At 40.7% G+C, this 13,774-nt stretch overlaps 1 protein-coding gene across 1 annotated transcript in view; it reads left to right on the top strand.

The window, feature by feature from the left end:
* LOC144720554 (integrin alpha-8-like) overlaps nt 1–13,774 on the top strand; it is a 127,337-nt gene that overhangs the window by 89,722 nt on the left and 23,841 nt on the right. The window contains exons 19-25 of the mRNA XM_078597350.1: nt 916–983; nt 4,140–4,308; nt 4,913–5,005; nt 5,185–5,264; nt 5,421–5,501; nt 7,904–8,009; nt 8,451–8,609. Of these exons, the coding sequence (XP_078453476.1) occupies nt 916–983; nt 4,140–4,308; nt 4,913–5,005; nt 5,185–5,264; nt 5,421–5,501; nt 7,904–8,009; nt 8,451–8,609 (756 nt within the window). The remainder of the gene's footprint in view (nt 1–915; nt 984–4,139; nt 4,309–4,912; nt 5,006–5,184; nt 5,265–5,420; nt 5,502–7,903; nt 8,010–8,450; nt 8,610–13,774) is intronic.

The raw sequence follows: 13,774 nt of genomic DNA, 5'->3' as shown, positions 1-13,774 counted from the left end.
CTGTGGAGATGCGGACACTCGTAGGTCTGGGGGAATGCACTTGGTAAATAATCAGAGGGTCACGGAGGTGTGGGAAAGTGACTGTAAGTGGAGGGGTGAGGACAGCGGGGGGGGGGGGGGGAAATGGTGGCATGAGGGCTGTGCTGCAAGGCAAGACATGGGTGCTGCTGTCAGGGAAGCTCTGGGTCGAATGCCTAAACGTTTGACCCATCTGTGATACCGAGACAGATGGTGTTCTTCACGTCGTCAACGACTACAAAAACAAACGTTTTATTTTACCATTTGTTACTTTTAATGTTATTGTATATGTGTAATACATTGGAGTGTGTCAATTATTTACCGCTCACGAACAATATACATTTAATAATTCTACCATTGTTTTTGTCAAGAAGCTTTCGCGTTCCTCTGCAACTTTATAGTCGGGTTAACTCATTATGTTTGCACACTTGATTACATCTTTAAGGCTATGGGAGTCGACACTTCCCCCATAGCCAATGCATGCTGGGTCAACAGTTCAATTTCCACAGTCACTGCTTCTCTTAGGCATTATGAACCAGAAAGCTATTGTGACATTTTGAAGAGTAAGCATAACATATGCTGAGTTCAGGCATGACATATGCTGAGCACTAATGTCTCACTTAAAAATGATTTGCAGTTTAAAAAAAAATATTTGTATTATTATACATTGTAAACATATACTGGTGTGCCTGCGTGTACTGCCTTTTACCTGCTTCAGCAAAGAACAAAAAAGTTACATAGAGTTCCATGTTATTTCAGCTTCAATGGAGGGAAATGTTATAATGAAAACTGCCCTGGGGGTGGGGAGGAAAGCAATATTATATTTCACAGATGTGGACCTTCTCGTTAAGTATTTAAATCTTTTCCATTTGAACTGTTCCCATTGTACTTCTACAGGCGTACATTTTGCTGGACTGTGGAGAAGACAACATCTGCATGCCAGACCTTCAGCTCGCTGGATATCTGTGCGTAACACTCGCGCGGCACAGCGTGCTTGCATAAATAAAGGCACATCACCGCCAGCGGTCGTGCTGGGAAATTCCATCTGGGATATGATCCAAATGCCATGATTGCACCATAGATGATTCATTTTTCTTTTGGCGATTCCCATGTTTAAATCTATTTAATTAAATGGGATTCTCACAGGAATTCCACATGAGAAATAATCATCCAATATAATTAGACTGATTTTAATGAAGATGCAGGAATTGCCATTTGATATGAGTGCATGTATTTCTAAAAATGTTCTATTTGGAGTTTGCTGTGCAGTACCATTGAATTAAACTCTGCTATACTTTTCGATTTAAAGCTTTCGTGACTGCAGGGATTCATCTTCTTGGTTCTTTCGGTAAAGTCACGTAGAAGGGAAGTAATAAAATAATAAAAATAAAACATAATAAAATAATTCTCACGACGTTTCAGCCACAACGCAAGCAGCCGTCCTCAGGTGAAGACCAGGTCTGCCGGGGAGACAGCGTCTGAAATGCTATACTTGGCCTGCAGCTATCGCCCAACATAGATATTGGTTGATGGGAAAGAATGAACGTAATTCAGTACCACAGCTTCTCTGCTTATCCTGTACATAATGTGGGAGGAGCAGACGCCTAAACTTCCTACTCCTACTCAGTTCTTTCACCGATCCTTTGTTAGCCAGAAACAACATAGGACTGTGTGTGCACACGTGTGTGTGTTTGCATTAAGACCTACATTTCTGCTTTATTGACCTGGTCAAGGCTTATGATACCATCAGTAGGCCTGGGCTCTGGGTTGTTCTTCATGCTTTTGGAGTCCCTGACCCGCTGCTCACTATCATTAAGGACCTTGATAATGGTGAGCGTGCCCAGGTAAAACTATGTGGCTGGGAGTCGGAACCATTCCCTGTTCACTTTAGGGTGCGACAAGGATGTCTTCTGGCTCCCACATTATTTAACATCTATTTTGACCACGTAGTTCGTGAAGCAATCAATAGCTGTACCGGAGGAATTTCCATCTGGTATAGATACAATGGGAGGCTGATCGATGCTCGGGTGCGGTCTAGGAATGGCTCCCTATTGCTAAACCATGTTATGTATGCCGATGATATGGTAATTGCTGCTCACTCAGAGGAGGAGTTGAAGGCACTGCTGCTGAACCTGGCGCTTGCCACTAAGAGGTGGGGACTTACCATCAACCCCTCCAAAACTAAGCACCTGCCTGGGTATGTTGTACCATCGGACGAACCACCCCTGCAACTCCCAATTGGTGATAGGGCAGTTGTGGAGAGAGTGGAGCGTTTCCCATACCTGGGCAGTGTGCTCATGACCGGCTCCGGTTTGACAGCAGAGGTCTCACTCCGAATCAGTCGAGCGGCATTATCTTTTCATCGGTTTTGTAACGAAGTGTGGAAGAGCTACCTGGTCTGTCGCTCCGCACGAAGCTTCAGGTCTTCTCGGCCACAGTCATTCCCTACCTTCTCTACGCTTGCGAAACGTGGACCCCCCTAATGGAACATCTTTGCCGGTTAGAAACATTTAGGCTGGCCTGCCTACGATCCATCCTGGGTTTAACCAGACTGGATTGTGTGAGGAGTTCACATATCCTTGAAAAATCTGGACAAAATCACATCGGTGAGCTCCTCCGGCAGGCAAGGCTGCGTTGGCTGGGTCATGTCGCTTGCATGCCGAGATTATATATTATATATAATCTCGTGTCTCTTAGAGCTCTCTTTACTTGATACAGTAATTTTTCTGTGACGGTTCCACCTGAAGACGGAAGCTTGTGTTGCCTCCGAAACGTCGTGATTTAATTTATTTAATTTTTTTACCTACGTGACTTTACCGAAAAAACCAAAGAGTATGAATCATTGCAGTCACGAAAACTTCAAATCTAGAATTGATCATATCCGATGTGGTCTTGCCTTGCCATTTGTAGTGCAGTGGAATGTCTGTCTGAAGTGGTAGTAATGAGCAACTTACAGCAAATGCAGATCTATCCTCATATGCACTCACCCCAGTGGGTTAAATGGGTATTGAGTGACGAACTTGTGTGCACATCTGTCCTTTGCGTAATTTTGCAATTTTAAATTTGATCAACTGCAAAGTTGGAACACATGAGGGGCCCATAAATGTACACCAGGCACATTATTATAATAATGAATCCACTGAAAGCTGAACTATAAATACCAAGAGCCTTTTTTCTGCAGGATGCTTTTGTTCATGGTATGACAGTAAATGTTATGTTTTGTCTGTTGAGTCACGTGGTTAATACTGCCGCTTATGAACTTTTGCAAGGAGTTATCACATAGTGAAATATGCTCTAACTTGAATGTTGATGACGCTGTGATATTGTTTTCAATTGTAAGCCTATTTTTGTAATCACTAATAGCTCAAATCCATGTGCATACCAAAACCTAATTTTATATACGAGTAGGCAATTTCTTTGGTCTTCACATTTTGAATCACATTGCTATCTCACCTCCTTATAATAATATCAGTAATAATAGAAGCCTCAATGAGTGTTTTTTTTCGTATAATTCTGCTGAGAATGTTCAATCAGTTATTTTTTTAAGTTGTAGCTTCATTGAAATAAATTGGTGTGCCCAGACAACTCTCACTTGCAAAGGTAGAACATTTGATTGCTAAATGGGTCGACCAGCATTACTGGTCGATCCATTGAACAAACCGAATGGAATTGATTTTTGCTGGCTTGCGTAAAAGATCCACCAACCTCGTGTGCAAGTTGCTTGGCTAGCATTGCTGTGTGCAACAGTCTGGTGGCGAGATGTTGATTACCTCGTCTGGTTTATTTTTGGAGTTTGCATGTTTCTCTCCCCATGGTCACATGGCTTTTTCTCAGGCTTCTCTGGTTTTCCCTTCCACATTTAGAATCAACGTGCGTCTAGAGTATTTAGTTTTTATACGTTTCCTTGCGATAAGCCACTTCGTTGAGCTGCAATTTGTGACCACCTGGTCGTTTCTGAAAAAGAGCTCTCTCTATCTCAGTGGGTCTTACCTGGTAAGGTAAAACAAAGTAAAAATAGTGTGCAGGCGTGCGTTGCCTCGACCGCCTCCCGCTGCCGTTCACTGCCGCATTCTGGATGACGCGCTCACAGTGCCAGCCTCGGCCTTGTTGTGTCGTCGCAGGGAGCGCACGGAGCTCTACATGGGTGACACGAGCCCGCTAACGCTCACGCTCAACTGCTCCAACCACGGCGAGGGCGCCTACGAGGCGGAGCTGCAAGTAGCCGTGCCCCCCGAGGGGGACTACATCGGCAGCACACGCAGCAGCGAGGGGCTGGGAACGAGCGATGGGGTACGTCGTCCTGGCTGGTGGGGGATGATGGAGGGGCCGTGGTGGTTGTCATTTGTTCATTATATCACTTGTCGTATTTGTAAGACCGCAAGTACACGACGTGAGTCATAAACCCGCACGGGTCATGGGAAGAAATGACAGTCGCCGGAAAATACTATCTATAGTATCTCGGGGTTGATCCTGTACTCAAACGAGAAGAGGAGAGGTGTGTGTCTGTTTGTGGTCCTCAGAATGGTGGACAATTAACATTTCCACTGTTGGGGTCGGTTTATCCATAACGCTCTATCACTGTTGTGTTCCCAGAAAGATGCAAATGCTTTATCAGTCCGAGGCGAAGGATGTACTGCGTCAAACTTGACCATGATTTGAGCTTGCAGGTTACAATTACGGGTGGAGTGCTTCAACCACTACTGTACTACCCAGCTGGAAATAGTCAAGGGTTTTACATTTGTATTTTTACATTTACACCAAACATATTCCAAATGCCCTTTCAAAAAATCGAAGTAAGGTGGATAGAGTTGTAAGAATGTGAAATAGGATTTGACATTTAACCTCGTGTTCCTGTGTTGTTGTCCTTTTGCTCATCGTGTTTTGTCTGCTTTAGAATCTCTTCGCCCCAATCTGCACCCTGAAGGAGGAGAACAACACGAGGTTGGTTGTTTGTGACCTGGGGAACCCAATGAAAGCTGGAACGAATGTAAGCAAGGCAGCTATGCATCCACTGGAGTTAATTTCATATCTTTTTCACATCACGTGTTCTCCAAAAACAGCTGACGCAATGGAATTACAATGTATAAGCTGGAGTATAGTTTATTTTACATAACGAATGGTGTGTGTGTCGGTATGTGGGGTGCACCTTTGTGTGTGTGTATGTAGCTTCTGATTGGGCTCCGGTTTGATTTCAAAAACATGGCTTATGACAGCTCATCCATCACATTCAATGCCAACATGAAAAGGTTTGTACTTTAACATATTTCCAAATAATAAAGTCGATAACCAAAACAATATTGAAAAAACTGTGTTAAACTGAACTTAACATTGGAGATGCATAAGTGTTTTGTTCAAAGCTGAACCTACGGCTGCTGCTGCTGCTGCTGTTGTTTTGCATTCAGCACCAACAAAGACAACCCGGAGAGTCAGCCCCTCGCTCTGCGCGCCGAGCTGGCTGTTTTGGCACAGGTTGACATTCGGGGGTGAGTCGTCTCCCATGGCAACATCGCAACTATATACATGGCCCTGGCCACACACAGGTGTCTCATCCTCACTCGATGTTTCTTGAAGGACCCCCCACCCTCCCCAAACAATATGTGCTGGGCCACATTGTGACTTGAGTGGTGTTTTTTTTTTCCATAATAGAGGTTTTTGAGTTAGATCTCGTCAAAATAAATGTTGTTAAGCCCCCTTACCACCCGACGCAGCCAATTAGTAAGGTTTGTCACGTAAACAAAACATGCCAATTCGTTATTAGTACAGCACACTGGTGTGGTGGTGAGTTTGTGGGTTTACTCTTTTGGAAGAATAATGAGCTTTTGTCCCGAGGTTTATTGCAAAAAATGTGTACACTGAAAACTACTAAACTGAAATATTGAGGCTTTTGCCTGGGAAAGTATCAGAGGATTTAATTTTTGAAAGTCCCTCTTTGGGGTGATTCGCTGGTGAATTTTGTTTTTATTAGAAATTAACTTCATAAATGTATGCATTGAAAATGCAATAATGTATTTATACCCGCACCTTCGATACGCACGGTTGGCTATGTGCAGTGCAAAAGAAGTTCAACATACATGTCATTTGAAACAGCTGTCATAAGTCCGCACTTGCAGAAACTTCAGCAACTGAAGGGGGAGGCACAGGGAGTGCACATTGCACAACCACAAAAATGTCAACAAATGAGCACCTTCAAACTCTCAGCTGTTAAAACAAAGCGCGTGCCCTCGTGAGCGGGTGTTTGTGCATAAAATCCCGAGCTGTTAGGCTGCCCCTGTGTTTTTGTGAGTTAATAGAAAAAAAAACTATTATGCGCAGTTATGCTATTTGTGGTGACCTAATCATAAACAAATGTCCAACTAAAATAAATCTTTTGAAACGTTGGGTTACAAAGGCAGCTGACTTCGGAAGACTGACACTGGATGTCAAGAACTCTTCATTCAGTGTCAATCAGTTGAACTATGAAATGGTGTGGAAATTTCTGGTTATTCCATAAATTTTAAACAAATACTCCTTCTTTTCGATTTAAAGCTTTCGTGACTGCAGGGATTCATCTTCTTGGTTCTTTCGGTAAAGTCACGTAGAAGGGAAGTAATAAAATAATAAAAATAAAACATAATAAAATCATTCTCACGACGTTTCGGCCACAACGCAAGACGCTGTCTCCCCGACAGACCTGGTCTTCACCTGAGGACGGCTGCTTGCGTTGTGGCCGAAACGTCGTGAGAATTATTTTATTATGTTTTATTTTTATTATTTTATTACTTCCCTTCTACGTGACTTTACCGAAATAACCAAGAAGATGAAATACTCCTTTTCCGAAAAAGAACACTTGTTCTTCTCGTAAAAGTGCGTATGGAAAAGTGATTTTGTTTTATTACAGCAAACACTTGCATGGATTTTCATCTAACTATTTACAGGTTTAAATCCATGTTGTAGTATAATTAGCAGCCTTGAGCAACCTTAAATAAATCACCCCTTTACATTCACGACATTTTTTTTATCTGACTTTTAACATGTTACTTATATGCATTGTTTATTTGGTGGCTATGGGGAAAAATTTTTTGTTTATGAGTGAAATTGGTGGCTTAATGTAAGGCACTATATCTTATTGTTTGGCTCACTCATTGTTTTTACAGGGTATTTGAGGGCATTGAGCCGTAAGATGCTGTATGCTTGGTTGAGATATTAAACTGAGAAACTGCAAGTCTGAGATCATGAAGTTCCCATGATTTCTCACTCCTAGTCCAACTCAACTATTTCACTGCATTTACTCTCAAATCATTGATCCAACAAAATTTTACATGCCTGTTAAGTCTCTTAGTTGATTTAATTTTGATAGATTTTTTAGATAAATTTTTAAAATATTGCACTTCTAATCAAACCAATTCCCATGAATAGCAGTGTAAAAGGACTTCATGCAGAGAAGGAGGTTGACAAATGGGTCGAAAACTATTCTCTATTATATTTTAACACTTACAGATGTATTTCCTTGTGGCTTACTCTTTAAGAAATTACAAATATAATCTGAAGTCTTTTTTTATTGAATTGGCAAACAAAATACAGTAATGATTTGCACCTTTTATGCATAATGTGTTCATACTTTGGAGGCTTTATTAGACCGAGCCAACTCCTGACTGGAATTTAAACTCGCAGCCATCCAATTACACCATCAGGCCAGATATTTCTATGTAATACATACATCAACTTCAAAACGATTTCACTTTAGACTTTGCTTTGTCGGGCGAGTTTATTTAACAAGTAAAATGTTCCTTAGCTAAACAATACAGTAATTGTTTTTTCTATTATTTGATTGTGAATAATGTTTAGGGTTCACCATCAGTTGCATCTCTCCCACCCAGGTAAAAGGATGTTCTTGTGTTTTGTGCAGCGTGTCGATACCAGATGCAACAGCCATCTATGCTGCAGAGTGGAAATTGGCCGCACCCATGTCTTATCAGGAGGAGATCGGACCTTCACTCCAGCAAGTATTTGAGGTATTTATGTTCTGAGCCCTCTCACTTGACGACACACGTTCAAATAACGGAATTGTTCACGTCGTTTATCCAAGTTGCACGATGCAGTGGCAAAGTGCTGGACTTGCAATTGAGACTTTTTTCCTCATATAAGCTTTTCACCTGATTTTTAAATAAAGGCCAAATGATTGAACGTGTTTTATACAGACTTAACATATTTTTATTTAAAGCTTTCGTGACTGCAGGGATTCATATTCTTGGTTCTTTTGGTAAAGTCACATGGAAGGGAAATAATAAAATAAAAAATATATCAAACAATAAAATTCTCACGACGTTTCGACTGCAACACAAGCAATCATCATCAGTTGTGAAATCCACAGCAAGAAAATTTGAAAAAAGTGGCGGTTTTTTTCTTAACATCGTTTTGCATTTCTGCACCTCCTCCCTCCTGCACATGCCAAGGTCCACAACAATGGGCCGAGCTGGGTGAAGGCAGGCTGGTTGGACGTAAAGGTGCCCCACCAGCATGATGACGACTTCCTACTCTACCCGCTGCAGATCGCCACCGAAGGGCCCCTCAACTGCACGTTCAGCATGCCCTTGAACCCGTTAAATCTACAGGTATGACCTCCTCGATGGACTTGCAGTATCCCTGCACTGCTGAACATCGCTTGATGATTTCAAGCCAAAAGTTATTTATTTAGCTTCGCATTAATTATCTGGTGTTTGCTCTACACCAGTGGTGTAAATTCTCTACTGCCATATTTTCCCATAGAATTGCTACTATTGAGTTCTGACAAAGTTGAGGAGTTTTTGTTTGACGCTGGAAATATGATGAGCAGAGTTGACCCACAACCTTGATTTGAGTTTGCAACTTTCCGACTGTGTGTAAAGTGCTGTCACTAATCATAGGACCACCTGGCCAGATTTGTTAAAAGAAACCCAATGTGAATGATATTTTGCATGGTATTATAACAGTATTGTCATGTCCCAATTAACGTTTAAAGTTTAGATGTGCTCATTTCAAAATAATCGGATCAATCATCTCAAAAGGATGGCTCCAAATAGCTACATTTACTGCTGAGACACCACGTCATTCCTAGACCGCAAACCATTTTGCCTGAAGTTATTTAAGTGCCTGCAAGTGTGAGTGATGTGTGTCCTTAGGGAATCCAGTGTAAAGTGAGGGGCGGGCGCTGTATAGGGAAGTGCCCTCTGGGAATGTGCAGGGAGTGTTGAGGGGCCCCAGTTATAAACGAATGCTATTGGTTATTAATAGAGGTTATATGCAAGCATAGTAATTCCTACTTCCCCGATGTAAACACATCTGCATTTGGCATGCTAACTCTTGCGAGTATAGCATAATGAACAATGCGGCATGTTTATAATTGAAAAAATGCTCATAATACATTTTTCAGTGGGGGTTTAATGTATTTAAAAACTGAAATCACGTGTTAAAGATATATTTCATAGTGCGACTACTCTGTTTTGTTTGTGATGGTGCAATATAGCTCTCCGATGTGTTTTTTATTGTTCTGCACGTTGCTTGGCAAGATGTCCGATGTTTTATTCCACATTTTTGGAGCTTCTAAAGGAAATACAAACTTCAGACATGTCGAACAACATGGGGCATCATGGGACCTCCTTTGCCAGTACCAAAATATACTAATAGGGTTTTTCCCCTTTTTTCTGGCAACAAAACTGAGCCTAGTCTCATATGGTGTTCGACCAGTGCGCCTTTTGGCGTCATCTGGTCGAACACCATATGAAACTAGGCTCTAAAGAAAGCTGTCTCTGGTGTGGACCAATCAGTTTCAAAGACAATACATAAATTATCAGAGTATTGTTTTTTGTTTGCATTTGACTGCAAGTATTGTGGTTAATGTAAGCATGATTCCTTGCAAAAGGTGTCAGTTTTATTGCCAGAAAAAAGGGGAAAACCCCTATTAACATGGGGCATGACGTGAAAACGCACAGGACATCTGTTGAGCAATGACATTAAAAAACTGAAGCCATCATGCTGAGAACTTAAATCTGTGTGGAATAGACAAGTGGTACATGTTATAAAAATCCAGAGAATGATTTTTACCGAGTATTGCATGGCACAATTGATTAAAAAAAACTTCACATTATGTGCGCATGTGTGAGAGCTTCCAGAGTATCTTGGTATATAGTATAACACCTATTCACTTTCAATGAGAAAATCCACAGCTGGTAATACTTGCTAATTAAAATTGAGCTTGCACATTTTTTTTAGTCTGCTTTTTATAACTATTGCAAACAAGTGGCTTCAAAGTTAAAATTATTTCTGTTATCCATCGTGCATCTTTTCAAAGTGATATGTAAAGAGATGAAAATCCACACTTTTGCCCTTGTACTGCGTGTGCTTAAGTTCTCTAAATGGGTAGCAACTTATTTAAAGGCACTCCCTTGTGCTTTGTGATACTATCAGGATAGCTCAGTTGATAGAGCGGTGGTCTCACGAGTGCAAGATTTGGATTGAATATACTGGTCTCTGGGTCAAGCCAGTCTTTGATCCCTTTGGGGTCTGTAATGTGGTATCGTTTTGTGCAAAATCAACAATTGGTTTAATTGGTTCTAGATTTGAAGCTTTCGTGACTGCAAGGATTCATACTCTTAAGTTTTTTTTGGTAAAGTCACGTAGGTAGAAAATTAAAATAAATAAATAAAAACTATTTTTCTACCTACGTGACTTTACCGCAAAAACCTAAGAGTATGGTTTAATTGGCACAGCTCCACCAATGCAGATGAGTACCCCACCCACTTTATTATTGTTTTAAGTGTTAAAATAAAATCCACTTTGACCTGTACCAAATTGCCTCAAATTGGCCAACACTCAAATTACAGTAAGAGGGGCAGCTATACTCCATGTGCAGTGCAATATATCACTTCAGCTCATTAGTCTATGCGTCGTAATTCTTCACTTGATGCAGTTTTTATGGAACGAAAATGCTACTGCTTTAACGGTAATATGACGTCACTTTTAACTATAAAAACTTAAATAAAACTATGTTACCATAATGTGCTCTGCAACTTCACTCCACCCAGGTCAAATGCCAGAGTGAACATAGTGGATAGGCAGGTGGTCACGTGTGGTAGGGTAACGTGTGGGTATTCCCACCTCTTCCAAGATGTCTGGCCAGCGTGTAAGATTAGGTGAAATTACCCTCGTGACGGTTTTTTTTGGAGCTCCCTCTAGTGCAGTCATTTCCATCGGCAGTGCCTTAAGGAAACAATTGTACGGCTGACCTTTCACCCTCGAATAAATGGTCTACATTTCAGCAACAACAAAAAGCACATTGAAAACTAATAACTGTTTCCCACCGAACTCCCTCTCCAAATAGGTTATTTTTCCAAAGGAAATTTTACCACAAAACCTGCCTTAGTAGCATAACAATATATAGAATTTTACGGCCACATTGCTCAAACCCAACACTGCATTTCCCCTGCGGCAGCCAGCGCAGGAAAAAAATGCCCATGCTTGGCGCCACCGGAACTGTATAAGTAAAGCTCTAATGTAATGATGCTGATAAACATCTTAATGAGTGGTTTCTGTAGAAAGTGGAATGTATAGAGCATGGAGGTGCAGTATCTCTTCTGCAGCCATTGTAGTTGATCTGGGCGGAGCTCTTAGCATGTGGTCGATCAGAAGAGGCAGATTGCCATGTGCAGGGGATGACACTAATTCAGGTGTCTGGGCCAATCTGAATGCAGTGCAACTTAGTGCAACTGGGGGAGATAAGGGAGACTCCAGCAGGCTTGCCCAGTCTTTTCCCCAAGTGAATTTTGGCGAAAAAGTAGGCCCAGGGTGTAGATTGGAAGATAAATACAATAGTGGTGATGGTCTCTTCTGGCTCTAAAATATATATCATGCATGAAATGAGTGGTACAATTTTACTGTTTGGCAAAGTGTGTGGCTGTGTGGATTCCATAAGGTGATGCACATGGATGGATTAACTACAGCAATAAGACATCATGAGGCCCTCCTTTGCCAGTACCAAAATATAATAGGGTTATTCCCCTTTTTTCTGGCGACAAAACTGAAACCTTTTGCAAGGAATCATGTTTACATTAACTACAATACTTGCAATCAGAATTCAAACAAAAAACAACATTCTCATCATTTATGCATTGTCCTTGAAACTGATTGGTCCACACCAGCTGTTTTAAGGACAATGCATACATTATCAGTGTTTTTTGTTTATTATTACAGCAATAAGATTGCATTGCTTTCACATATGTATGCTGAAATTGATTGTGTATGAAATTACGCTATATAATGCCTCATGGCCATTTAGCATGGCCAGCTGAAAGGTACCAAGAGTGGTTCTTCTATAGGCTTCTGGAAAAATACCACACAATAACTGGCAAACACCACAGCATTCCATAATCCAAAAAACTTGGCTTTATGGCATACCAAACTTCATTGGCATATCTAGATGCTGGAAACAGGATAACATATGGTGATATTAAAGTAGGAAGGAAGCACATATGAGCATAGTACTTGTATGCAGAATTGTGAAAATCGTAAAATAAATTCTACATTTCTTCAACACTTGTGGCCATTGAGAGTCTTTATAAAAATCCATTTAATGCAACAGAAAATACCTTTTTAGTTTTTTTTATGAATGTTAAACAGCCCAATGCAGGGAACCTGTTAAAAGGTGTGATACTTGGTCAACCTTTCTTATACAAATAAATTACAGAATTATTTGAACGTGTGAATCTGTAGAATGTAATTAACAAACTTGCCAGCAAATCTCATGCAGATACCGACTGAGCGATGGGAGTGTCGGCATTATTTTGCTCCAGAATCATCCAGAGGGAAGTAAATCAGAGGTGAGCAGGAACAAAGTCTTGATGGCTTTCTTCAGGAGATACGATGGTTTCTGTATAAGGGTCCGTACGTGAATGGCATTGCGGTTGAGAAACCGAGATCAAATATGAATCAAATAGTTTAAACGAATGTAAATGTATAAATAATTTGACCAAATTACCTAGAATGTGCTCGATCTAGTCAGATGTCACAAGCTAAGTTTGGGTTGAGCCTGGATCCATGCTTGGATGGTTGACCACCATGCAGAACAGATGTTGAAGGCTGTGGGGCTACGTTATGGGCAGCAGAGGGAAGTGCAAAATGTATTGCTAAACAATAAATCTATGCTCCCTGTCTTTACTGGACCCACATATACAAGACTAGCCCATGAACAGTAATGAATTCCAATCAAGTTACACAGGTGGCATTTTAGTCTTCCCTTGCTGAAAAAAAAATGTAGTGAACGTTTTGTACATTTAATGTCTTATATGGGGAATTGTTAATATTAACGAGCACAATAAAATGTTCTGTCAAACCATACATTGCTGATGTTAAATTATAATGTTCCATAATTAATGATGTAGAGGGATAAAAATAACACTTGAAAATTGGTCGGTGCAATTGCTCAAATCACATTGCAAGTTAACATTTTATCTCTAAAATAAATCCCATTTGGATTAAATGCTGTATGTCTGAAGCATAATTTATATAGTCCACCTACTCTACATAAACCTTGTATATTTTTTATTGCATATATTTGCACAGAAAAATGTTTACTTGCAACTTTCGTGAATGCAGGGATTCGTATTCTTTGGTTCTTTCGGTAAAGTCACGAAGATAGAAGTGAACACAAATAAAAGCGTTTCGATCGCAACGCAAGCGGGGCAGCTAATGTTAATGTGAGTGATGCCCATCATTAATGTAAGTGATGGGCATCACTTAGATTAAC

This window comes from Lampetra planeri, chromosome 1 (genome assembly GCF_965212315.1).
Source record: "Lampetra planeri chromosome 1, kcLamPlan1.2.h2, whole genome shotgun sequence".
In the NCBI taxonomy this organism is placed as follows: Eukaryota; Metazoa; Chordata; class Hyperoartia; order Petromyzontiformes; family Petromyzontidae; genus Lampetra; species Lampetra planeri.
The sequence above is the reverse complement of the archived record's forward strand: the minus strand, read 5'-3'. Positions and strand labels throughout refer to the sequence as shown.